At 40.6% G+C, this 27,313-nt stretch overlaps 2 protein-coding genes across 3 annotated transcripts in view; both read right to left on the reverse strand.

Annotated features, from left to right (window-relative positions):
• Positions 1 to 1,230: 1,230 nt before the first annotated feature.
• Positions 1,231 to 3,580, reverse strand: ACTA1 (actin alpha 1, skeletal muscle). The gene is made up of 7 exons (XM_063151650.1): positions 3,475 to 3,580; positions 3,249 to 3,391; positions 2,763 to 3,087; positions 2,461 to 2,622; positions 2,059 to 2,250; positions 1,764 to 1,945; positions 1,231 to 1,648 (listed from the first exon to the last, which is right to left on the reverse strand). The coding sequence occupies exons 2-7, from the start codon at positions 3,375 to 3,377 to the stop codon at positions 1,505 to 1,507; spliced, it is 1,134 nt and encodes a 377-aa protein (XP_063007720.1). The 5' UTR covers positions 3,378 to 3,391; positions 3,475 to 3,580; the 3' UTR covers positions 1,231 to 1,504.
• Positions 3,581 to 7,488: 3,908 nt separating this feature from the next.
• NUP133 (nucleoporin 133) overlaps positions 7,489 to 27,313 on the reverse strand; it is a 30,002-nt gene continuing 10,177 nt past the window's right edge. The window contains exons 13-26 of one of the 2 annotated variants that reach the window (XM_063151652.1): positions 25,260 to 25,423; positions 23,741 to 23,832; positions 23,399 to 23,623; positions 22,286 to 22,408; positions 21,730 to 21,829; positions 20,521 to 20,763; positions 19,192 to 19,325; positions 17,410 to 17,568; positions 15,869 to 16,004; positions 13,987 to 14,105; positions 12,421 to 12,501; positions 11,314 to 11,378; positions 8,870 to 8,958; positions 7,489 to 7,848 (exon numbers count right to left, since the gene is read on the reverse strand). In XM_063151652.1, coding sequence (XP_063007722.1) covers positions 7,712 to 7,848; positions 8,870 to 8,958; positions 11,314 to 11,378; positions 12,421 to 12,501; positions 13,987 to 14,105; positions 15,869 to 16,004; positions 17,410 to 17,568; positions 19,192 to 19,325; positions 20,521 to 20,763; positions 21,730 to 21,829; positions 22,286 to 22,408; positions 23,399 to 23,623; positions 23,741 to 23,832; positions 25,260 to 25,423 — 1,867 coding nt within the window. In that variant the 3' untranslated portion in view covers positions 7,489 to 7,711. Of the gene's footprint in view, positions 7,849 to 8,869; positions 8,959 to 11,313; positions 11,379 to 12,420; positions 12,502 to 13,986; positions 14,106 to 15,868; positions 16,005 to 17,409; positions 17,569 to 19,191; positions 19,326 to 20,520; positions 20,764 to 21,729; positions 21,830 to 22,285; positions 22,409 to 23,398; positions 23,624 to 23,740; positions 23,836 to 25,259; positions 25,424 to 27,313 lie in introns of both variants that reach the window. The other variant, XM_063151651.1, reaches the window with a different exon arrangement.

Below are 27,313 nucleotides of genomic sequence, written 5' to 3' on the forward strand. Positions count from 1 at the left end.
CTCCCCAGGCACTGAGAGCCCTTAGGGCTGCCCTGTGGCCGTCCCTGCTCTCAGGTGCCAGGGAAGGACCAGGACAGCTCCTCCCACAGGCTTTTGCTTTGGGATAGTGCTAAACAAAAAAGTGAGCTCGTGTATCGGTCTCATTTAATGCAACTAAAACCAGCCAAAATGCAAAACAAATGCACCCTTGGCATAGCCACAGCAGAGCAAAAAACCTTCCTGGGCTGGAAGTTCATCTGAAAATCATCTCTTCTTTCCTGAGTACTGCTGCGTCCCACAGCAAAAGAACACCCCAAAGCTCAGGCACTGCTTAATGACAGGGTCCTGTGCTCCAGGAGTCCTCCCCCTTCAAAGGCTGGTGGCTCCTGCACGTGTGTCCTGACCTGGGAACATGTGCCAAGCCTGGCAGGGCTTTAGGATGGCTCCCAGAGGGAGGGGAGCTCCCAGAGGGAACACCTGGTGTGTGTGTGTGTGCATGCTGGAAATAAAGAGGTCCCGGAGCCCCCTTGCCTGTAAGAGAGAAATGAGAGAAAGGCCAGGAGCATCTTTCCCTCCTCCCATTCGGCTCTGCCTCCTCACTGGCAAACAGGGCAGGCAAATGTCCGTGGTGAGGGGAAGCCCCAGGGATTTTCCTTCGGGCTCCTGGGGAGTTCCTGAGCACAGGACGCGATCCCGGGAAGGGCAGGGGTGGTTCGAGGGGGCAGAGGAGGGGGTGGTTCCTCAGCAGGCAGCTCCCCGTGCGTGACCACAGGCAAGGGCAAGCGTGTCAGGCAGGGTGAGGAAGTGGCCCTGGCTGCCCCCGGCCCCCCGGGACAGCCCCGCGGCAGGTGGGCTCCCATAAGTGGAGTGGAAAGCTCTTTATTTAACCTGCACCCGCCACCTGCCCTCAGCACCAGCCTTGCCTTCCTCGGGAGCATGCCAGGGCTACTTTTTTGGCAGGCTGAGCCAAAAGAAATGTTTTGCGAGCGAAGGCTCCAGGTAACCCTTTCCCGCCCGGGACCGGCACACTGCAGAGTGTCAGGGCACCCCCCTTGCAGCAGCGTGATGATGCTGCGCTGCCCTCAGTGCCACCGGGCAGCCTGCAGCCCAAGGAGTCACAGAGCTGGCTCCTCTGACTGGGGTCCTGCCCCCTCCCCAGCCCCCTCCTATCTGGGGACTTCAGCCCCGCCATCCCCACGCCAAACCCACAAGAGATGGAAGAACCCGAGCAAAAGACGACAAAGGACAGCATTAGGAGTGTGACAGAATGACTGATGATTTAATGCTTCTTGAAGTTTTTTGTTTCCTTCCACAGGGCATTGGTTTTAAAAACAAACAAAACGAGATAAAATAAATTAATTTATGTACACTTTACATACACTGTGTCACATGGAGCTTTGCAGCAACAGTAACCAGAAATTGTTACAAAATAGAAAGTTACATGGCTGTTGCAGGCCCTCAGCCGCCTGCAACCTTGAAAGTTGTCATCCTGAGCGTGGTTGGCAAAGTGATCATGTAAACATGTTTAGAAGCATTTACGGTGGACAATGGATGGGCCAGCTTCATCATATTCCTGCTTTGTGATCCACATCTGCTGGAAGGTGGACAGGGAGGCCAGGATGGAGCCGCCGATCCAGACGGAGTACTTACGCTCAGGCGGGGCAATGATCTGGAAAACACCGAGAGAGCTGGGATCAGTACACAGGACTCTGCCGTGGGGGCGGGCACGGGGCTGGGCACAGCCCCGTCCAGCTGCTCCCAGGAGCTGCGTGCTCCTGCCTTACCTTGATCTTCATCGTGCTGGGGGCCAGGGCTGTGATCTCCTTCTGCATGCGGTCAGCAATACCTGGGTACATGGTGGTACCCCCAGACATGACGTTGTTGGCGTACAGGTCCTTCCTGATGTCAATGTCACACTTCATGATGCTGTTGTAGGTGGTCTCATGGATACCTGCAGACTCCATACCTGGGAGAAACAGGCAGGCACAGGTTAAGCGCAAAGCGAGAGCTCTGCAGGGTGACTCTGGAGAGAGGAGAGGGAGAGCTGCCAAGGGAAGAGAGAGGGAGGGGGGCACGCACCAATGAAGGAAGGCTGGAAGAGGGTTTCTGGGCAGCGGAAACGCTCATTGCCGATGGTGATGACCTGCCCGTCGGGCAGTTCATAGCTCTTCTCCAGGGAGGAGGAAGAGGCAGCGGTGGCCATCTCATTCTCAAAGTCCAGAGCCACATAGCACAGCTTCTCCTTGATGTCACGGACAATCTCACGTTCAGCTGTCAGGGGGGAGCAAAGGCATCAGTGTTTGCAGAGGAGGAACAGGGAGCACTTGTACTGCCTCCATAGCTCTGCTGGCACTCAGACCCCCAAGCACACATAAGCTCCCCCGGGAACTGTTTTCGGGGCTTGCAACGGGGCGAGAGCATCTCTAGAAGTGCGAGGGCTGGAAGCAAGAGGGAACTTTTTGGAGGAGGAATGGTGCTTACCTGTGGTGACAAAGGAATAGCCACGCTCAGTCAGGATCTTCATCAGGTAATCCGTGAGGTCCCGGCCGGCCAGATCCAAGCGCATGATGGCGTGGGGCAGGGCGTACCCTTCATAGATGGGGACGTTGTGCGTCACACCATCACCAGAGTCCAGCACGATACCTGCGGAGACAAGAAACAGCCGTGTGAGAGATGTGGCCACAGAGGGTCCTGCCCTGGGGGCAGAGTGCTTGTCAGAGGTAGGGGACCAGTCCTGGGCGTCCCTGCTCGGGGAAGAGGAGCCAGCAGGACTTTGCACTCACCAGTGGTACGGCCAGAGGCATACAGGGACAGCACAGCCTGGATGGCCACATACATGGCAGGGACGTTGAAGGTCTCAAACATGATTTGGGTCATCTTTTCACGGTTGGCTTTGGGGTTAAGGGGGGCCTCAGTGAGCAGAGTGGGGTGCTCCTCTGGGGCGACACGCAGCTCATTGTAGAAGGTGTGGTGCCAGATCTTCTCCATGTCGTCCCAGTTTGTGATGATGCCGTGCTCAATGGGGTACTTCAGGGTCAGGATACCTCTCTTGCTCTGGGCTTCGTCTCCTACGTAGGAGTCCTTCTGACCCATACCCACCATGACGCCCTGCAGGGGAGGAAAGCGGGGGCTCAGCAACCTCTCCACGGGCAGCAGCTCGGGGCTCCCCAGCAGGACAGGAGGATGCCGAGGGCTGGAAGGCAGCAGGGATCCGCAGCCACGGCCGTGGCAGGGCGTGCGGGGAGGCTCGGAGGGGGAGCGCGCCGTACCTGGTGGCGGGGGCGGCCAACGATGGAGGGGAACACGGCCCTGGGGGCATCGTCCCCGGCGAAGCCAGCCTTCACCAGGCCGGAGCCGTTGTCGCACACGAGCGCGGTGGTCTCGTCCTCGTCACACATGGTCTCGGCTGTGTCTGCGGGGCACAGGCAGCGGGGCTGAGCCTCACGGCGCTCGGCAGCCGCGGGCGGTGGCGGTGGCGGCGGGGCCGGGGCTTACCTGGGCTGGCTGCGGGCTGCGCGCGTCGGGCAGAGAGAGAGGCTCCGCTCCTCGCCGGGTCACTCGTGGCCGCCGCGGCCGCCGCCGAGCCTTTTATCACGGCGGGCGGCGGCAGCGACCGGCCCCCAGGAATGCGGCCCCGGCCGTCCCCATATTTGGTGCCGGGCCCGGCGCGGCCCCGGCCCGGCGGTGCCCAAAGAAGGCGCTCCTGGCCCCGGCCCAGGTGAGCCGGGCCCGGCCGTATAAGGCGCGTCTGCCGAGCCCCCCCCGCCACCGCCCGCGGCCCGGGCCGAAATAATCCCCCGGCAGCACCGGCCCCGTTAAGGGCAAAGCAGGTGGGGGCGGCCGGGAGCGCCGCGGGGCTCGGCGGGGCACGGGGAGAGCGGGCATCGGCTCCGCGGCCACCACGTGCCCAGGCTCGGGGCTGCGAAGGGAAACGCGCCCCTCCCGGGCCTTCCCATGGCTGTAGGCGAGCCCAGGGGGAGAAAGGGAACTGGGAGAGAAGTGAAGTGACAAGGTGGATCCCTGGCTTGCAGGGCACACGGCGACAGCCCATGCAAAACCCACAACTTTACACATGAAGTTAAAGCCGTGCATGGTTTCCTTGCTGTGATTTAAAAATGGAAAATAAATGTGCAGGATAACATCTGTCAGACAAATGCCTGAAGAGAAGCCCGGTAAAGGATTAATCCTGGTCTGATCCCAGAAGCCTGACGTAGTGGTGAATGCTGGTGCCATTACAAGTTCCCATTGCTGGCCGCTGAGCTTGGCCAGGCAACACGGGAACCCTTCAGCCATCCCTGCGGCTCACCCTTTCCAAAAGGAGTGTGGTCTCACAGGCAAGTCATCTCTGACGAGCTGAAGGTACTATGCAAGTGAAAAGGAACAGTTCATCTCCTTCAGCTATGGGTATTTAGGCAGAGGTTCCACGTGGGACACTTGGAAGATTTTACAGATACTTGGTTTCCAACTGAGAGAAGAAACAGTAATGCAAGCAGATTTGCAACCCTGACACCATGTTGATGCAAATCAACCTTCATGATCCTCCCTGAGGACACAGTCAAGTGTAAATCCTTTGAAAATTTAGGGAGTCAGGCAAGAAGGAAGAGGAACAGTAGGCTAGAAGCACTGTGCTCTGAGGAGTCTCCTGCGAGTGAAGGTGCTTCTGCAGGTGATTTCCTCCACTGCAAGGCAGAGCAGACAGCTCAACAGAGAAGCAGACAACTTTTCTTCTCCTCTGTTTAACTTCTGCATCCTCCGGGTTGACAGCATTCTTCTTTACCTCTGGCAGCCATTTAATTCCTTCTGCTATAGATTTTGAATTCGCATCAAGTTGTTATTAAAATGTGCTCTTCTCTCGCCCTGTTCCTCAACTTGTATTATTCTTCAGTTCTGTCATCAACAACTGGCAGTACAAAAATCGGAAGCCCTGAGAGCACTTAAAGGCATCACAACCACCAAATCTATTTACAGAACTGTAGTGCTTCATCGTGGTTTCCAAAATATGGCTGGTTGTGTTGAATCAGAAATCAAGTAACCGAAACTTGAACACCACTGAAAGATAAACATCCTTAATCCTGCAATGAAACATGATGCAAGCATAAACCCACTCTATCCCTTCTGTTCCCTTTTATTTTCTCTCTACCCCAATCTAATTTACAGCACAGTACCCAAATGGCAATGTCAAATTCTCCCACTTCTAAGTAAAATATAATTTTCTGCAGGTAGATCTGATGTTTATCTGGATTCACTAAATGAATGTGGGTTTTGTCTCAGTTGGAGTTAGTTTCCAGTACAGGGCACAAAGAACTCACTATCCACCATGCATAGCTTCTGAAACTGAGCACAAATAAGAACTGAAAAACTTTCCTGCTGCTCTGGTGACAACAAAGGATGCAAATGTGTACCTCCCGTACCTTGTGTGCTCTCCATTACTGAGAAAATAACTATTTAAGAAGCAACCTATATCCTTATTCAAGAGGAGTTATCCATCCCCCTCAGGCAGTTTTAACCCTCATCTTTTTGTCACAAGTTTGTTGTTGTTACACTTAGAAACAAGCTAGAGCTGTGGCATTCGCCACCTTCCATATGCAGTGGTAAATGAAGGCATCCTCCTGGAGCAGTAATCTGAGACAAGAGTTCTGCACCAGCACAGTTTATTACATAATGAAGCAGAGGACAGAGAGGAGGAATAACCCTGAGTCCCAGACTCTTCAAACTTTCCAACAGAATAGAGAACCAGTTCAACATTACTAGTACAAGAACATTAAACATCTGTTTAGACATGGAAGTTATTTTAATGAGGCTTTGTTTAAGTAAACTCATTGTAAGTAGCCTTCTGTTTTGGCAATAGTCAGATGGAAAGCTGCTGTATAAACGCCAAGTGCCTCCCAACCCAGCAGGAGAGTAGAACAGTTGAAAACCCTACACAGCTCATCCTTTCCCAAAAACCCGGATAATACTTTTACACCAGCCATGATAAACATGATCCAGCAGGGAACCCAGGCACTTTGAAACAATGGATAAGGGTGATCAGAACTGCTTGCCCTGCCACTTCTGACAGAACACAGAGAAGTGGCCAACAGTCTAGGAAGATATGAGATATCCCCAGAGTGATATATGGTGGACAGTCAGAGATTGCACTTCAAGCAAAATTCAGGAGTCCAGGAAGAGTTAAGGCAGAACATATTTTGGCAGGGGCAAGCAATCACTTCTTCCATTAGTCCCTTTCTCCCAAAACCCTGCTAAGTTTATAGATGTGAAACCGCCCTCAAAGTGACATTCAGGCGAACACGTGGAATTCCTCCAAGGCTTTAAATGAGTGACTCCTTTGAAGCCAGAGCTGGGAGTTACACTCACACTTCCCAGCCATGCAAGACTACAGAAGAGCAAAGCTCGCTGCTCAGAACAATCTTAGAAGATGACTGCTAGTGCATTTCTTTCCCATATTAGTTTGAACCTCTCTACATAAATCTATTCTTCCAAACATGTTCAGACTCTCAGCCCAGCTTACTGTATTAGTACAGGGAGGAGGGGAAGCCACGGAAGGGGAGCTGTGCTTTTAAAACTAGAAACTGGATTCTCTTCAACCAATTTAACTTCTGACCTTCTCAGCTGTTAGATCAAGTTGTTGCAGCAGGCATGGAGCCAGACAAGTAAAACATAAGGGCGTGCAAGTTGCTCTGCGGTCAGTTTCTGGCTCTTGAGCTACATGTAAAAGAAAAGTGCAACACATCAGATAGCAGTAACTTTTATTGAAATTCTGCTGTTAATCAGAATAATTGAGAAATTGTTTTTCTAAAAAATTATTCCTATGTCAAAGATAACTAACTGGGGCAGTGGGGTTAAAAAGGAAAAAAAGGAAATTAGTAGTGCCTACCAGCAGAGACAAGGCAAGGGAGTAAGGAAGATCATGCTGTACTCCCACACCTTCATAAATGCTTTCGAGGTTTCTTCTGAGCCTAAGCACAAGCAGTTGCTGTGAATTACTGCATGGTGAGCTGCTAATCCCATTTTACATGTATGCTAGAAATAGCTTAAAGGGAAGTTAAATGGATACAATACTAAAATGTTTAATTTAAAAAGTTTAATTAAGGAGATATGAACTGAAAGAATGGAGTATTTACTGGACCAGAAGGCCTTGAAGGAGAGCTGCACTTTATTCCTTTCTGTCACAGACAAGCTGAGTGATCAGTGACAAGCCAGTTATCCTTTTTGTGCAAATAACAAAAATGCAAAGCTGAAATTACCTAGTTTCTACTAGGCAAGAAGTATTGTAAAAAGAAAGAGTGGAGTAATCTGATAGAATTACCTGTTGTTTCTCAAGTAATGTACACAGTCATCCAGCACCAATGTGTTCAGTATTTTCTCTGAACTGAAATCACAGCCCCAGCAGTGACAACACAGGTTTCCCACCCTCTGCAGTGGGTCCCTGATTTTCACCCTGTGTGTGATTTTCACCCTGTATGTATCCTTGAGTCTCAGACAGGTCACAGATACAGAACAAACTAGCAATTTTATGAAAGGCACAGAAAATTAAAACTTTATTTTTATTTCGCCTGAAAACACAACTCTGTGTCCCCTGACTAAAGCATCAATGTCTATACATTCAAGACCATGTATTATTACGCATACAGACTTTATCACAAAGCTTTAGCAAAAAACCAAACAGAATATAAAAAAGTAAACATGAATTTAAGAGTTCTTTAGAAAAAATATTTTAAAATCCCAGTGAGAATCATGCTTGTCCCTGAACATAGAGTTCATAGTTTGCTTTTAACACAAATTCAAAGTAAGAGTTGTATTTCAAGTTGCCAAGTTCATTTGCTTGAAGCAAGTCCTTCACCTCTGGTAAATACTCACTTAACCGAACTCCTACAAAACAAAAAAAACCCAATTATTATATCTCTGATTGAAGTACTTTGCATTAGCAGTTAATATAATTTTTAAATAAACACCCTGCCTGCCTCACAGCTAAATTACTCTTTTGGAATTGGGAAGCTCTGACTCTATTATACACGTCAAGAAATACAATATAGCTTAAGTAGCCTGTAAAACAGAGTTAATTTTTTTTTTATCTAGAGTTCAGTAATTCAATGATTAAACTATAAATCCAAGTCTTTACACAGCACTTCATCAAAGTAAAATAAATAAAAATAAAAGAAAGGCAAGAAAAAAGAAAGCTCAGTCATACAATAACTATATATCAGTTGCAATAGTTCCAGCATAGGGTGTGCAAGTCTTAAAAGAATGCAAGGGAATTGACAGGATTGAACACACAAAACTGGAACTTTTCTGAAGTACTTAAGTTTTGTGTTTTTCACATGAAGCCTTATGTGTTCTGCAAAAAGTTTCTATGCAGTAATATTTGAAACAGGCTTTGACTCCCAGTTGCTTCCCTTTTCTCCCTCCCTCCTCCAGCTGTAAATTCCATGGCCATAACTTCCTATAGTCAGCTTTAAGTGGAGAATGGGAGGTGTATTTTTTTTTTGGTTTGGCTTTTGGAGAGAAAAAAATAAAAGCAAAAAAAATTGGCTAAAATAGATTAAGTTCTACTGAGTGTCAGTCAATTAGTTACTAATGCTGTACCTTACAGAAGAGACATATTTACCCCTAGAAGACCAACTTTACTGAATAGTAAGCAACTGCTAAAAATGTGTTCAGGGCTCTACTGAGCAAATAACTTAAAGATACTAAGATTACAACCAAGAAATCTGCTCATCTCTTATCTCCCTGAACAGTTTACAGAGATAGAATTAGCTTCAAATGATTTTAACTGCCTAGTGGAATGAATTTCTTATTACTCTGAGAATCTAATAATGCTACTTTTTACATATTGATCTTAAGCAGCTTTGGAAACAACCATTTCATTCAATTATATTTAAGTACACTTTACCTTCTTTCAACAGTTTTTGTAGTATTTTTACAAATATACTATCTTTAGATGCTTCAATTGGATCATCTCTACCATCTGAATAGGACCATCTGCAAGTCAAAGAATAATTTTAGGAAAGAATTACACAAACAAAATAATAGAAACACTAACAAGAAAAAAACCCAAATCACAGGAAAAGTTGATAAATTATCAAAGGTGATTAATACATGTCCATATGGAAGCATTATGTGCTTGGTTATAGCTCAAAGCAAGAGGTTTTTTTTCTACCTTGTGTTAATTAGTCATTATTTCAGTAAAACTGGAACAAAACTGCTCTACTACAATGTAGTCTAGTTAGGAGGAAAACAGAAATGTTTCCCATTTTTAAACCATTAAAAATCACAACAAAACAACATTATTTCTTTGATAATACAGAAGTATTATCCATTGAGATAAGCACTACCTATTGTGCGCAATTATATTTTACAACTGAGGCGATAAAAGTAATTTTGGTAGAATAAAGCAAGAGAAGCAATTCTCCAGTGTGAAAAAAAATCAAAACGAAACAAATATCAAACACTGAGAAAAGAAATGGGGAAAAATTGCAAGATTTAAGCTGCAGGCCTGTAACAACACACACAATCACAAAACAAAGGTTATCTACCCTGTGATTAAATGACTCATGAATGCCAGTCTCATCTGTGATTACAAAAAAATCCCAAACAGATTTTTCTAAGAGGAAGATTGTTTTAAATGACAATGTTTCATCCTTGCAGAGCTTTATATGCTCCAGTTTAAACTCAACACCAACCTAACTTGTTTTGCTGTGATTCTAACCTTTCAGTTGTTAAAATTTCCTGTTCCATGTGCTAAGCTGTCAGACAAAACTGGTTCTCATATCACTCCCTAAACTACCACAGGCCTGTGGGACGTGCCTATAACAGATCTGAATCTAGATCCAGAAGCTATTATTGACAAATCCTCTGTACTTCACTGGTTTTACCCTGGATGTCTCTTCAGCTCCTAAATGTCTAGGATTACATCTTTAATTCCACTGGGAAGAATGTGAGGAAAGGAGGGAGGGAAGGGGGATTTTCTCCCCTTGGGCACAGAGGAGGACAGTAAGGACACAAGCAGAGCATCAGGAGCCGACTCAGTGAGGCTTTCCATCCTACCCAAGAACCTTCTCACCATCTGTAGCCCTCAAGTTAGAAACCACAGGCCATCCTCAAAAGTAGGAACTGTCACATTTCTAATGTTTACTTTTGCACACAGATGAAAGTTAACACCACCTCTCTGTAAGCCTTTGTGAGCCTTGCTGGACTGGAAACTCAGCTGGGACATCAAGTTTTCTACCCACTATCCAGTGTAGAGTCTGTATCTCAAATTGCCTGTGCTTATCTGCCAGAGTGGCCAAAATCTTGTCACCATTGTACGTGTTTGAACCATTAAAATATCACATTCAAAACCCTGTGCTTGTCCAGGGTAGATAAATCATAAACCAATAACTGGACTGGTGCCATGCATGAGCTCTGAATTCTTCTGCCTTTAAAATTACAGGAATGGAAAACACTTGAAATAGTGTGAACCTCTCTCTGCTTATGATTTGTGTTATATATGGACATAACTTAGCCATGCAATTAGGAATTATTTCCTAGACACCACTGCCATTTGGAATCTATCCTATGCATAAGTGTGAATTCAAATGCTGCTTATTTCCATTTTAATCACAAACGGCACAGTGCATTTGGAATGTATTCTGTCCTCATCTTTTCTTCCTTAGCTTCCTCTTGGAACATAGGTGGGAGTTAGGAAAGTCAGAACTGACTTTGAGAGTTGGAAAGGAAAGTGAGGAAATACCACTTGTGTTATTTAACCTGGGAAAGAGAACAGTACCACTGCTTGATGAGAAGATCCCTGTGACCAACTGGATTCTGCCTGTATTTGGTTTTAAACATCCACAAGAGTGGCTTTTCTAAGGCTTTGATCTCTTACAACCAAAAATGCAGTTTTAACTCAAAAAGGTCATGAAACTGCCAGTGTGGTTCAATGGCAAAATCCAAGTGAAATAAAAGCTTGCAGGAGTGACCTCTGCCTATGTAATCTTATTAAAAAGCTTCTACTTGAGATGCTTCATAGGAAAAAAAAGGTTAAAGTTCAGCATTGGTCACTTCTTTTACTTCAGGAAAGGGTTCAAGAACAAAAGCTAAAAGCTGCATGGGTTCATTTCTGCATCAGGTGCCAGGACTGCACAGTAGGTTGCCAGTGAGATACACCAACAAAGTACTGCAGATTTTTTTTTGCTGTAGTTTCACTTTTCAAATAAGAATACATGTTCTGATCAGACACATTATACTTTACTAACCTTATCCTCTGAAATTAAGTATTTTTTGTGAGTTAGAGAATAGTGCACTAAGATATAATTCTGGAAGAGCTGTGTCTCAGAAACTTAGATTTATACTTACCCATCTCTTTGGAGAGCCTTACAGAGAATTTTGAGTTTAAGATCATTTACATTCACTTCTTCTTCCTTCAATTCATATAAGGTGAAAAGACAGGCATATTAAAATTCTAGGGTTTTTTACAAAGAAATAATCACACTATCATGCAGATTGCACCAATGAATTAGATTCTTCAATCACCAAATGCAATTTTTAACAAATGCTGCTTTAACAGATGATCTGATTGGACTTCTGAAACACCAAACACTGTTTTCATTTGAAATCTTGGATTCCGACTTTCTACAGCATCACTTGACTGCTGACAACCAACTAACACAGCTTGTAAAAGGGCAAAAAAATACCAATTTGTAAAACATTGTATTCTAGGCAAATTTTACTTTACCATGTGCTATATGATGAGTAGAGTCAAAACTCTTTTTTTGGTATGGCAAAGCTAACTTGCCATAACATGCACTAGTGTCCACATTAGGACATATCTTATACAAATACATTAGTAAATGTTTTCAAAGATATACATTTGATTTGAAAAGGGAAGTTTCGGCATTGCACAGAAACCACGACCTCTGATTTGTGCTGAATGGTTCTACATAAGTTGTTAGGAATTTTAGTATCGCTGGGAAAAAAAATTTGAAGTTGCATGGGTTTAGAGTAACATTTATTTTATTGAGAAGGAAAAAGAATACAATTGGAAAAAAGCATATGGCAAATCTGTGGTTCAAAGCTATTTACATGTTAGAAAGTGGTGACTATCCCACATTACCTCATGACAATCAGTGAAACTGTCAAGAGGGAAGACACAAGAACTGAACTATGAAAACAAGTTAATCTTTGTCCTGTTTGGAGATAGCCTGTAGGGAAGTGAGGCTCTAAAAAGAAACTACAGACTATAAATGGGAAGTGAAGATGAAGAGTGTAATTTTTCTTAAATTATCTAAACTACATTTGGCATTATGCCTCCAGTGACTTAAAAACAAACTGAAAAAACACATTGGGGTTGCTTTAATTACCATACACTAAACTAATATGTTAATTAACTACAGATGCACCACCCTAGCTTAAATAATAATAAAAAAGTCTCTAGGTTAGAAATCCTTCAAAAAGTTTTCATACCTCATCAATATATTCCAGCAGATCAAGTGCTTTCTTGAAGTCATATTCATTAGCTCTTCTGTTCTCATCACATATGAACAACTATGAAATCAGAGATTAACATGGAGAATTATTTTTAGATAACAAACTAACGTAACTGGTATCAGGGACAACCCACTGTGGGAAGACCACCACATATTTTCGACTTACATGACCTTCTCATGAAAATATGTCTTGATTCAACCGCTAGTATTTTTATAGTAAGGAATATACTTAAGGTTTTAGAGCAGCATTCCACCTATGTGACAATGGCCTGTGGACAAATGATACTGGATACAAGGCTGCTGGGTTTCAAATTTAAGTGCCATTTAAGGCTGTAACATTCCTGGACTACTGTAGGCAGAGCTCAGCTCCACAAATAAGCTCTCCGAATAATTTCGGTAATTAAGCTCAAAGCAGAACTTCAGCACATGTGCTGCCTTTCACCCCTTAAAAACAACAAGTTCCCCTCAGTATTTCATATTACCCAACTATAAATTAGTGCTTCAAAGAAAAATTAACATTAGCACTATTTCAATTTACACTTTCTGAGTTTCATTTTTGCATTGCAAGTAGCAAGTATTAACACTAGTTTGACAATAAGAGAGAATTCAGAAGGAAAACTCTTGCGGTGCCAGCACTTGCCAAGTCCTGACTGACACTTCCTACCCTTCCCTAATCCCACAGATAGCCTTACTTAAAGACACAGGTAAGCACTTCACAATCTGCTATTAGCACAGTTCTAAGAAAATGACCAGAATGTAAACAAGCAGCTTGTTTACATGCTAGCTTTTGATTTTCCACAGGATTACAGAAAAATATAGAAATACTGACACCCAGATATAAGTGACTTCTTTTACAATGTATTGCTGTATTCGTGGAGTATTTTTTATGTGGATGGTAAAAAAATGTGGCAAACAAGGCAGAATCGGTAAGGTTACTGGCTCCTGGCTGATCCCAGAAAGGAGTGTGAAAATGGAATCAGCACTATTACTCATCCCAGTACTGGAACAGTGCTAATTTTTATTTCATGATGGGTTGGATTTTTGTAAAAGAAAATAAAAGTAGAAAGACTTCTGGTGCCTCTTTGCAACAGGTGATCAAAAGCCTCTTCCTGCTTCTAGTACTTCCTTTTTCTATCTTGCAGCATCCTTCTCCACTAGGGTAGAAGTGTTTGTTCATTCTGCCTTCCAACTTCTGCCCTACCAAGAATGCAAAGGAAGGTAAAAATATCCTTTGGTGTCTCACATCCAAAACCTTGTTTAGACTGGTAAATCAACTTCTGGCACTGATCTGATTTGCTTTTTCTTGCAGCAGCACTCCAAAGCACACATTCAACAGAAAAAAACTAGGACCAAACCCATCATTCTGATGTTTGCAGGAAGAAACTAAGTGAAGTCAAACTAATTCACAGATCAGATCTTTAGGTGCTTAGCAAGTTATATAAGGGATAAAGGCAGCTGTGACCTTCTGATTTATTTCACCACAAAGGGGCAGAAAACACACTGGAAATGTACCTGTGTAATGAAGACAACATGGGACACTTACATCAATGAGCTGAGATGCAGACAGCACTGGCATATCGTTGAGGTTCAACTGCTTCTCTGCCAGGAGTTGTTCGGGAAGTGTCTCCTGATGTAACAAAAAGCGCTCCTGCTCTGATATTTCTTGTAGTCATTTAAGGAAATGAATGTTTCATGTTACTAAAATGTAATAATAAATTTTGTGGCACAACAGCAACTGTCAAGCCACAATATTATTCAAGCCTACAAGCGTATGTTATGAAGCATTCTCTTTGGACTCTCATCCACGTTCCCAAAGTACAGAAATACTTTCACTTCAATACTGCCTTCCCAGGGAACCAGTTCTTACTTTCCACTCATGTTCCCTGTGTAATGAAAATGCCTAACTCTAATTTTGCCCCAAAACTTCAAAATTAATACAAAGAATTGGGTGGAAGCTGTTGCACTGCACAGGAAAATGAGTTGGTTGCAACTTGAGGTAGCTGTGCCATGGACATGTCCCATCTCATGAACTGTTCAATTTTTGACTGTTTTATACTTGCCAGTATGAGCTGCTTTAGGATGAGAAACTTGCTAGTCTGAGACATCCAAAATAGAATAATATCAACCATACTATATGAACCCTGCCCTTCCCACTAACTTTCACTGCATGTTAGAATAGGGAAAATAATTCTGTGGAGCATTTTATCTGTTTAGAGGAATAAGTAAAATGTAGCAGAAATAATTAGTCTTTCTTTATCAACAGGAAAGAGATACATGAAGAGTTTAAGTTTTAATAACTACATCATGTGCCACACAGAAATGTGTAATGAAGCAGAAACTGAAATAAAGCTTTGATTATCTCATTTGTCATTTTTAAGCTTTCCTATTTAAAGGTGAGATTCTTCACATCAGCATAGGCATTTTCACGGTGATAAAAAACAGATTTAAACTTCAAGATTTCATGCAATGCTATACAACTTAAAAGGCAGATAATACATTATTATTATGAGCTAAAAATAATTTTTAAAGCCTACTTACTTAACGTAAGTATTACCAGGCTTTTTCAACAGGATATAAGAATTATTCATTACATAGATGGTTAAATATGCAGATAAACAGAAGTAAGCTTGAGCAGCAACCCTGAGTCATATTCCAAAGCCTCCCCCTGGTGGCCAGAATCCTTTAACCAGTACTGCAAAACTGCTTTTTCTCAAACTCACAGCACATGTGCCGCACAAACAGTATTTCCCAAAGGGGTAGGAATGGCAGAGCAGTGGAACCATTGCACTTGGTAATGAAGCAGGATAGATATTTGTACTTCTCCTGTTCACATAATTTCAGATAGAGTACAGTGAAACACTGTCATGGTAACCCTCCTAGATAAAAAGCAAAACCCTGAGAAAGCACTTCTTGATCACAACTGTATATTTTTGCAACTGCATTACAGTTACAGGATTTCCTTGTATAGCCTAAGAGCTTCAAGACTTGAGAAAAATTCAAAAGTGAAAGCCATTCTACAAACCGGCTCTAAGAAATTAACTAATTTTTACCTTGCATCTCAAATATAAAATGTAGATTCATTAAAATACATTCAGTGTGAATGGCTGACAACTTTCAGCCACTTCTCAAAGTACTGGTGCAGCTTTTTATTTCTGCCAATAGTATACATGTTAGTAGAAAAAGTGGAAAGGTACAGATTTGCCATGCTCCTAGTCCTAACTCACATATGAAAGTGAACACTCAGTTTATTGCCTCACACTGTCTTCCTTGTGCTTCCTAAAATGAGCAAAATCATCAGCCTATTAATCCTTACCACACTAAGTCAGCACCCTCAACATAGAAAAGTCAATCTCCAAAATTAATGGGATTCTAATTCAGTAATTTAGTAAGTCTTTTCTTCACTTTGTCCTGTTTTTACTTCTTACCTTCTATTTTCTCTTGTAGTATGTCTTCCGAGAAGTCTGATGCCAGTGCAGCTAATTTGCTCAAGCCAAGAAGTGTTTTCTTCTTTGCAAAATATCGTGTCTCCATATTTGCTAAAGTCTGCAACGTTCTGTGAGCCTAAAATAAATACAGACTAGAAATCAGTTTTGTAAATTAGGACTAGATGTTTAACAGATAAGAATTTTATCTGAACAGAAGTCTCACAGCTATTTATTGTTTGCAATACTATAACCCTTAATTTTAAAAGTTGTACAATTTGTACAGTGAAACTCTGCATTACAGCCTCCAAGAAGATGTTCTCTCTTTCAGCAAAACATTTAAAAAAATCTTTTCATTGCAAATAAAAAAAAATCTACTGCATTCTCAAAGGATAAACTGCAACTTCACATATTGTATTTTTAGGATATAATTAAATTCTTTGCAGTAAAAGCCAGGCAAATATGTTTTGACAGAGCACTTCTTCATGGAGATTGTTTTTACCTGTTAATTTGAGAATTTGAAAAACAAGAATTGCAGTAACCAAATACAGAGGCAAGAATTTGTTTATCAGACAAAGGAACAGTTTCTGAGCACTTACTCAGAAATAAACTGTCTACACAGAATTAAATGTATATTTTAGAATCCTTACCCCCTCTTCAAAGTGTTTTGACCTGACATAGAAAACCTCAACTGACACAAATGGAATATTACAATATTCTCAGAGTGGTTTTTATCAGTTTTGGTTGGAGTTAATGAGTGGGACTTTTTTTGTTTGTATAAGAGGGATACAGCTATCCTATAAACATAGAATTTGCAGTTGGATAAATGTTTCCACGGTTTTCATGCTTAACAAACGTGTATGTGGATTGAAAGAAGCCATTTATGATTTGAAATAGTTTTAACTGTTAAATGAAATGCATTTTTAAGTCTAGCAGAATGATGGAAAGACTGACCAGGAAGAAGAGGTGATATAATTTCAGAGCCCAGAAGACAACAAATGATCACGTTTAAAAACAATGTCACATTAATCTATCCACATGCACATTTGCTATTTAAAAGTACTTTAAACCATGAATGTAAGTGATTAAAGTTACCAACAGCTTTTGTACTTTCATGATACCTCCAAACTCCTTAGCTTTAAGATATTAGTCTTGAAAGAGAAGCTTCAGTTTTTCCCTGGCTGGACAATATTATAATGCTATTGATATTCCCTATAAATCCCCAATTCCATCAAAGTCGTGATTGTGTAGCCAAACCAAAATTCCTTAGTAAAAAGTACTAGCCACCAGCCAGGGATGAAAAGCAGCCCTAATTTCCATTACATAGTGCAGTGACTTACCAGAGATACCAGATGGTGCCTGAAGGGAGGCTTTTGGTACTACAAAAGTACCAAATTAATTATCTGCAATCTTTCTCCTAACTCACCTGGACAAGCTGCCTTTTGATGGAGAAGAGTCATAACTCAGTAAATTACCTACTTGAATATGTACCTGACCTGTTCAACATGCGGTATTTCCATTTGGCTGTATTTAAGAAACCCCACCTTTTGCAAATCCTGGCTATTGATGTCATGTAACCAGCTCAGATGTTCATGTGCTTGCAAGAAACTGGCCAGCTGTCCATGCTGAGCAATAGGCTGGGATAACAGCTTTCCTCGCTTTCCTTTTTCCAGATACCAGCGGAACAGGAAATCTGAGAAGTTCTGAACACAACAGAAATATGAACAAATCTAAAAGTTACATTTCATATCTGGCTTGCCTTCTAAGTGCTTTATAAAATACAATTAGTAAGAAAATAGTAAGAACCTTCTTGATATAGCCACACACACACATGACAGAAATTACAGTGTTGATAAAATCCCCTTAAGAGTCCTAACAGGTGCTTAAAGCATTCATGAGCTCTCTGCAACAGATGCTGATAAACACAGAATCCTTCAATTAAAGTGATGGAAGTGCCAAAAGCAAATTCTTCACGTTAATACACATGAACAGGAATTACATAAAACCTAATTCTTCTTGTCTCATTTTCAGACCTGTTTCTTTGCCTCCTTCGAAACTCCATGCTTACTATTTCCTTTCATAAACAAGTCTACTTCAGCTGTCACTGGTTTTGAAACATTCCCTCCTACCTACAAATTAACCTGTAACCTTCCTTCTCTCAGACATTGTTTAAAAAACCCTCTCTTTTTTAAAAAGAAACAAACACCCTATTTTATCCTCAAAAACTTGAATGTGAAATAACTAACCAGGATTTCTGTTCCAAATTCAATTTAGTCTTTTCAGGACAATATTAGAGTAATGCTAAATTTTAATTGCATTAACTATTTAAAAATGAAGTCTGAAGAGGCTATCAGTCTGATAGCCTATCCATTAGATTTATCTATTTAGCTCTATATTTGCCACAGTAACTTCTTTTCAGGAAGTTTTTAATTTCTGCTTTAAAATAAAGCATTTGAAGAGGAAAAAAATGGTAATTTATCCACTTTGACAGACAGGATGAGTATTTTAAGATGCACTATTTAAAATGTTTGCTGTAATTTCTGTCTATTACTGATACTTCTGGTTTTTGTCATTTAAACAATCTTTATGTACTCTACTAGGAAACATGTAGACTGCAGGATTTCTCTTTCCCCAATAGTTGTGGAAAGCTAAACAAACTCATTTCACCAATTCTCAAATTAACACCTTTTTGTTTTAGTCCCACACATTTTGAGTAATCTCTACCACCTTTTCCTTAAGCTTTCTAATATTTCAGCACACTTACTTTTTACACTAGTTTTTAACAGACAGTGGGAAAACCATCCAACAAATATGTAGCAGGACAATGCAAAAACCCCAAAGCAACAGCCCTACCCTACCATCCTACTGTTCCTAACTACTTTTATATTAACACATTAATTACTTTTCTATGTATACATTTAGCAATTTCATCTCTTTTGGAAATTATCCTCCATTTTATATTATGTTAGTTTAACAAAACAACAGTGTAATGACAACAGCACCTGAGTGAAGAAATCACAAAATGCTAAGAGTGAGAAAACATGTCTGGGGCACAAAAAGGTCCCATAAAAAGGCACTGCCCATACAGGCAGTACCTTTATTTCTGCTGGCTAGCTTTGCCTTCCCAATGTAAAATACTCCACTGAATATTTTACAGTGAATATCGACTTCAATTTTCCACATCACTCCTGTACGTATACATAATGACATAAGCATTAAAAAAAAAAAACAGGAAAAGAAACCCCAGAAAGAAATAATAAATTTTGCAACATTTCAGGTACAAACTTATTATGAAACACTAGCTAAAGGAAATAGAAGAGACTTGCCTGATCTGCAAACTGAGTCATGTAGCGCTGTAATCTGGCCTGGTTGTCTGTCTGCTCACACATTTGCACCAGGATATCAAAGTCACAGTACTTCTCTGCTAAAGCAGATGCCAACTGGTACTGTCCCAGGGAAACTAAGTAACCAAGAAAAAGAAGTTTTATCAAAGGAGCTCACCTTTGTCTGAGACCAGAAAAATGAAAACAAGTTTCAAGTGTGGCCATTGAGGAGATACTCACACATTCCCCTCCTGCATAAATCTCCCGTGCACATGCACAGTCGCAGACCCACCACCTCCATCCCACAGCCCAAGAGGGAAAAAGGGGATACTAAATGGCATCATGTCTTCTATTTCTTCTGGAAGTTAACATCATCTGCTGTTTGCACTGGGGGATGCAATTCCATGACTTAACATCTACAATAACAGCCACTTAAATGCACAGAGCAAAAAAGCAGCAGCCATAGGCTTTTGAAAAGGCACAGAATAAATAAGGATAATTGGACTGGCATTGAAGAGAAACTATTTAGAATCTTCCTTTTTGTTCAGTTAAAAATGTAAGAGTCAGCAGAAGACTTAGTTCTGTTTGTAAGGAAATATGAACCTTAGATTGAACATAATGATACAAAATGTATTTATAAGCTAACAGAACCCATGAACATGAGCAATGATAGTTTGATGAAGCTTTTTCTAGGAATGTTCAAATATTATCATTAGTTATAAATTATCATTAAATTATATAAATAGTGATATCACATCACTATTTATACAATTTACCTCAGCCAAAAAATTTAAACTTTTTGAAGTTATTAAAATGCATTTACACTACCTTATTTCCATTTTAAAAGGGAGCTTTTCTACGGCTTACTGGTTCAGGACTTGACCACATCCAACATGTTAAACAATGGGTATGATTATTAAATAATTTGGCTTCAAAAAGTAACTATTCACTGATAACAAGCTTTCAGGCATATAAGTTTATCTCAGCTTGCAACAATATAAACATTTAGAATCCATTTACAGGCTACTTTCAGCCCTGTGCACGATAAAAAACTGCCAGAAAAATGCAACAAGTTATCAGAAGACGAAAGTTCAGTCACCCAGATGTCTAACAAGAGGTACAGGCATGGAATGTGGTCCTGGATGCTAACTTGTAATCTGCTTTTATTTTGTAATGATCTCATTAAATCATAGACCAGCCATTTGTACTCTGGAAGCAACCGTGTAAAGCAAACAGAATTCATACACAGATGCCATTTACTCCAAATTGGTGTCATTTCCTCATCGAACAGACCATTTAATCTTTGCGCTAAAGACCACGGAGAGCACTCACGGAGAGGGGACAAGAGCTCGGATCTCTTCTGCACATATTCCATCTCCACGCTGCTGTAGCGCTCCTGGTCGGCCAGGCGATCCACGGACTTCAGCTGAGCCACGTAGCCATCCAGGAGGCAATCCAGCAGGGCCACCAGCTGCTCAGCCAGCACGCTGCGCAGGTTGCTGTCCACCTGGGGATATACCACCTTCAGGATGGTGCCGTGCTGCCGCGCTATCGCCGCGCGCAGGCTGCTGGAGGCTGGGGAAAACAACACAGGGAACATTAAAGCAAGAATCCAATCACCGCAGCAATCTGTGGCAAAGCGAAAGAAAAACATTACTATGTACAATAAAAAAAATATACAAGGGAAAAAAAGCCAATAAATGGTTTTGTTCTGAAAATCAAAGTAATGCCGTCATCACTCCACCCCCAGCAATAAACAACTGTTCCGATCTAGTTTTACATATTAAACTGAGCCCAACTAAAAGCCTGAACTATGCAGATCTATGCTGCCAGCTACCAACATCAGCTCTTTTTTCAGAAGAAAAGAATTACTTGCACTATTTCTAAGCAAAGTAAGAGAATACACACAAGGAAAAGGTGACTTCTGTTAACCTGATTTAAATACTTTGATATAGTCATCAAAACACAAGATGAAAAGAGTTTGCATGGGTCCTACTTTTGTGAGGAGGAATATGGATTTCAAGATTTCTGTCTTAGAAGCACTAAACGAAAGTATTTTACATGTAGAGGCTACAAGGAAGCTTAAGCATCAAGTGCCTGCTTCTGAGAACATTTGTTCTGATAGTTTTTCACACTATTAAACCATCAAAACAAAACAACATTTCTGCAAGTAGAGAATCATCAGTCCTTTTAAAACAGCTATGGATCACATTTTATGATTTATTTTAATGTTATGTACCCCACAGATCTGCCAACCAGAACCAATGCATTAAAAAAATCTATAAAAATTCTAAAACTAGTTTTCTTTCCTAAATTTGTGGTTTTACAGCCAAATTTGCAATTCAATTTTTTTAAAAAAGCATCACCAGTACTGGACAAACTAAGAGTTCATGGATTCATCCCATTTCATTCCCCAAATGAAAACTTAATTTTCACTTACTCTCATTGACAACCCTGTAGCAGCTTTTAACAGAAAGCTTAAAATTCAGACTGAAATTCATGTGTTCTGAAACTTATGAACTTGTAATAGTATTTTCTCACCTGTCCATGGAATATATTCAGGTTCTCTTTCTGGAAGTTCTCCTGTTTTGTATAAAGAGGCTCTAGACTGACGATACTGACAGGCAGCTTGTAGCATATCCTAGTGAAAGGTAAGGATGTCAGTATTTTAAAGTCTACCTCAGAACACACAGACCACAAAAAGATGCTGTCTTTTGTAATTCTGAAATGTTCCTTCAATATCCACATTCTTTCTACACCGCTTTCTCAGTTGGACAGATGGGGACATATTAACTGAGCAAGAAACCTCAGGGCTCAAACACAAATTCTTCAATCTTTGCTATATATTCATGACTTCACAACTTCCAACAAAACTGCAACTTCTCAAATTATCTTTAACAGTGGCTCAGGAGGAAAAGGAACATCCCTAATTCCACCCAAGGTTGTCTTTTCTTTCCTGCTGTATATGGACATGTGAAAAGCACATTCATTTTTTTTCACGTGTCAGTAACTCGGATGTGCTACACTCAACTTCTTCTGTTCCCTTCAATGCTTATCTTCCCCTCCCACAAACATCTTGGTTAAGGCAGTTCTGTACCTTAATGATGTTGTTCACATTGACAACTATCTGGGCCCACTCAATTGACTCAATAGGCATGTCTTTCAGGATTTGCTCCTCCTCTTCTAATAAGCATTCAAAGATGGAATCTATCTGGGATACCTTGAAGACAGAAACAAAAGTTACACTGAACACTAACATGTCCACTATCAGCTGATACCTGAAAGACAAGAGCTATATAGAAAATAAGTACATTAGTATAAACCACATAAACATCCAGAAATATTAAAAGGTATCAACTAACCTAATGCATAATGATAACCAGCTTATGGTTCATCGAATACTTAAAACTACAAAAAAATACCTTCTTTCTGGACTTAAATCTGAAAGGAAAAGGAAAAAATATCCTCATTTCTGAAGACAACTCCATACACTTCCATTAAGCATATTCCTCCATCATCTTCTGGAATATCTGGCAGCAGAATCTTTGTTACATAAAGTATACTGGATAACATATCTGCTTTAAAATAGCAGACTACTATTTCTGTTTTCTTTTATATTTATTTTTCTCCCTTAGCAACTATTGTTCTCTGCAGTAAAAAACTTCCTAAAAATAAATGTTTTGTGCATAGTTCTTCTTAAGAAGGAAGAAAGAAAGACAGACAGAGCACTTGACCGGAACGCAGCATAAACGGAGAACTAACTTAGCTTGACTAATGTTAGAGAGGACAAAAATTGTAAGTGACTGAACTAGTATAATTTCATCCAGGACAGCTCATCAAAGCAGCTCTCCTGCCTGGAAAGCTTCAAAATCTTCAGTTCATCACTTAAAAATTATAATTTAGCGTGCATCTTATGTGTCAGAGAATTTCAGTTGTCCTTTTCATTGCTTATCCATGTTGGGTAGTTGGAAATTGTAACTTCTGCTACATAAAATTTGTCAGAAATTGCGTTTCAGCTGCAGACACAAAAAAGTACATACACCAAAGTGAGGAAAATACTACCACATTATCCCTATTTAAAGGGTAGTTGTGTAAATTTTAATTGACTTTTACAGTTTTACAGGGAAAAGTTTCAAAGTGCATTTCAAAGCACTGTAACATTTACTACGTGCAAGGCCGTACAGTAATTCAGGAAAGGCAGGTTTCTTACCTCCCTGAAGAACACATCAGCAGGGGTAAGGCTTGGTGGAACATCACATTCCCTTTTGTTCAATGCAATCAGTATAGCAGCATTCACCAGCTCAGGCAGCCTGGAGTGGTGATTCTTGAGAACAATAGCTGCTGCCAGTTTCTCTGCGTGCTCACAGAGCAGCAGTCGGGTGGCCATCGGCATCCCTCGCACTGGAAAACTGCCCAGACGCTCAAACACACCGACCTTTTATTAAAAGACACCAAAACAAAACACCCCATACACTTTAAACAGTGTTCTAGAGGGAATCAAGACAAAGTAATAAACTGTGTGTGCTAATACCACAAGAACAGTAGGACTTACCTGATGAAGAAACTCAATGAAGAATGAGTGTGCTTTTGTCTTATCCTCTAGCTGATGAAGAAGAATGAGAGATGTGTTGCTGAAACCAACTGCTTCTAAAAAAAGTAAAATCGTAGGTCAGAGCACTTTATATCTTAATTTCTGGATGTTTTGTGCCTCTGAGTTAAACTAATCTGTCAATTTTTATAGTAGTACCACACTGGTACTTTTTACAGTATATGCACACACATTTATATACTGCTTACCATGTTATTTTTACTCTACTTTTTTCAACTCTATAATGGCTGAAGAAAAGCTTTTAGAAGAAATAAAGTATCTTTAGATCAGCAGTATTCTGAAATATTCAATTCATTATGCTGCTAAAATAGCAACTCACGAGCATATTCTAGTTTTAGTAGGATCCAGACTTATATTTTTATCCTTGTGATGGACTAGCTATTGCTAAATTTATTATGCATTAGACCACAGCTACTAGAAGCTACAGTGTTAGCAGGCTCTAATCTATTTGATAGATCTAATTGACTCTGCATCCAGATTTTTTGTATAAACTAAGTCTGCTTATAATATCAAGACAAAAACTTGGAAAAGCTATCACTGAGCAAACTTAGCAAGATGATTTCCAAGAAGCTATCAATTTTCATTTCTGGCTTTAGTCAGGAATAAGAACAGACAGGCTGCCAAATTAAAAATAAAGTTGATTCAGAAAATAGTGAGGATGTGATGCCTAACAATTTCCAACTGGCTGCCCCACACAAACAACAAAACATCATCCGACTGTAACTATTTACATGAACTTTCAAACTAAGCCTCTACTCTGTAACTGGCAGCTACTGCCTAGAGGTTTGAGGCCACTTTCAAATTAAAACTTGTAAGAGACACCAATACACGAACAAAGAAGTTTCTTGCTAAAAACATGTCTGCTTTAATGCTTTATGTACAACAAATACCCATAAACCAATTTCTCTAGTCCTCTTTCAGGCAGATATAAATACAAAAGTCCCAGAGGAATACCAGTTCACTCTACCCAGGATCCAAGGTGAACAGCTGTGCAGTCACACTGACAAAGGGGCTAACAATGAACAAACAAGCTCTTGCTCTTAACACAACCATTTTTTGGAAAATTATTCAAAACTACACAAGGAATCATAGAAATGCTATAGAGTAACACAACCTGATCCTTGCACAAAGTACCCTTCTCAGAAATATTTTTTCCTTGCTGTTTGTGTTTACTGCATGAAGTCAAGAACTAATCGCAGCAGACTGCAAGCTTATCTGGTAATATCAAAAGATGCATCTTTAAGTCTTTGTGGAAATGTGTCTAGTGGTGATAGAGGGCAAGGGACACTTATGCCTTCTTTGCAAAGCTTAAAGTATAATGTTATCTAGAATGTTATAGAGACTACTTCAGAGAAAACAACAACAAAAAAACCCCAAAACAAACAACAATTAAAAAGAATCCCCAAACCAACCAAACAAAACCACAAACCAAAAAGCTCAAAAGCCAACATGTTATATTTACCTTCAGGTACAGATTCAGCCCATCTTGGATCAGAGGCAGGGTAATCATCCATTAAGTCCCCACTGATTTGAGTTACTGCTCTATCCAGCTCAGCATCAGACTCCAGGTCTGCATTACTTGGAAAGAGCTCCATTACCATGCTCTGTGCATTGACTGTATCTTTCCTGAAATAAACGAAATAAAGTATGCTAAATAAAATCAACCAACAGGATCCTAAAAAAAAAACCCCTCAGTTAACAGGATTTTCTGATTCACTTTTTATGAAGTCCTTTAGATTATATACATCAAGTATTTTTTGAACTCTCTCTAAACTAACTGTGGATAAAAGGTACTCCAATTCTTTAAAAGCAAGAAGGCTGCACAACTTATAAATCAAAAAAGCACACGCCAAGAGTCAAGGCACCTTTTTTTTTTATTACCTCTATTATTATCATTTAAGAGAAAAGACTCATCACACAGAGCTAAGCCTGGATGTATCTAGTACTTAAGTCACTAAATTTCTATTACTTGCTTTAAATTTTTGTCATTTTCTCAAGCACTCCCTAATGGCAATAGAGGGGAAGCTCATAAAGGCTCTCAGGAAAATGCTTCAGCAAATATAATGCATTATTTTTATTGCCTATCATTTCAAAGAATCCCCTCTTATTCATATCAGTAAGTAAAAGAGCAAGAAGCAACTGAACACAGACCTTCAAAGTATGAAGTTGTACCTCTGTGTAGGAATTATGCAATATACACAAAACCTAGGGATTTGATTTTGTGTATATTTGATTTTGTGTATATTTGATTTTGTGTATATACTAAAAAATTATAGTCTTCTGACTGAGAGGGGATATTGTCAGTCCAACACTGGAGGTATTTATATTTTTCATGAAACTGTCAGTTTGAACATTTAAATGACCAAGATGTCTACGAATTAAAAAAACCCAGAAAAACAAACAACCTAGCAGTGCATCCAGAAATTGCACAAAGGGAAACTAAAACAAAGGATACTTTTGAAAAACTGGAATAAACTGAATCTTCTATTAAAAACTATGTCCCATCTTTACTACCCAGCAGGATGTGTTTCTAAGGAAATTACATGGGACTTTATTAGCTCCTTCCAATCATGAAGTGCCCTCAAAAAGGGTCAACTTGGACTTTCCACAGAACTTCCTATCTCCTCTAAAGATCACCAGGTCTACAAAGCTGCCAGAGCTCACTGTACAGCTGGTACGCTTTGCACTCCCAGTGGCTGCACAACCTTCCATTATTTGGTCTGCATCAACTCATTGGCCATCTGGACAAGCCAATTGCTATATATGTTCTGTGGAATACTGCTCCATTAATTTTACCAGAACAACTTTTTCTGGAAAAAATTCCAGAATAACTACTATATACATAAAATTATTATTTTCTACTAGTTTCATACATATAGCCCAGATTTTTATTGAAATAAAAATACATTACGAGATATTAATACTTTTTTTTCTTACTACCTTACTACCTCCCACTTCCTTCTGTTTCCAAGCCCCTTGTACACATCCTCAATAACACTATTTGTTAACTATGCTCTCAGACCACAGCTATACCAGCCATGTTCAGCAGGTTCTGTTTAATGACACTTCTGAACACATGCAGAATTTGTCTAAATTCTGTGCCTGTTTACAGATCTTGTATTGGTATCTTTATTCTCTCTGTCTAATCCCCTTCCTTATCTTTTACCTCACATGAAGTTCCATGGCAAAAGCACTCCTACCCTCTTCTTATCTTGAACCTGTTCTTTCCAAGTTTTAAAACTCTTTAAGGAAATTAGTCTTAAGAGGGTGTGTGGGTTGTTCACTTTGCTTTTTAAATACATAAATATTGACAACAATCCCCTCTAAATATAATTAATCTAAGCCTACAGATGTGTTTATCTTCTTTCTGCTTTTCCTTCTTTGCTTCCATCACTCATCTCAACATCAAACCTTTCAGGAGCATCACATGCCTCCCCACACTTCAATTGTTTTAATCAGGATAGTTTGACAAACACGGTATTTTGTTCCACTAATTCTTCCATATCAGCCAATCTA

This window comes from Melospiza melodia, chromosome 3 (genome assembly GCF_035770615.1).
Source record: "Melospiza melodia melodia isolate bMelMel2 chromosome 3, bMelMel2.pri, whole genome shotgun sequence".
NCBI lineage: Eukaryota > Metazoa > Chordata > Aves > Passeriformes > Passerellidae > Melospiza > Melospiza melodia.

Coding starts and splice junctions, on each gene's coding strand:
- ACTA1 (XM_063151650.1), bottom strand. CDS start 3,377: ATGTGTGACGAGGACGAGACCACCGCGCTCGTGTGCGACAACGGCTCC. Junction 1,946..2,058: donor CTTCCAGCCTTCCTTCATTG/GTGCGTGCCCCC, acceptor TGTTTCTCCCAG/GTATGGAGTCTGCAGGTATC. Junction 1,649..1,763: donor CCAGCACGATGAAGATCAAG/GTAAGGCAGGAG, acceptor GGTGTTTTCCAG/ATCATTGCCCCGCCTGAGCG.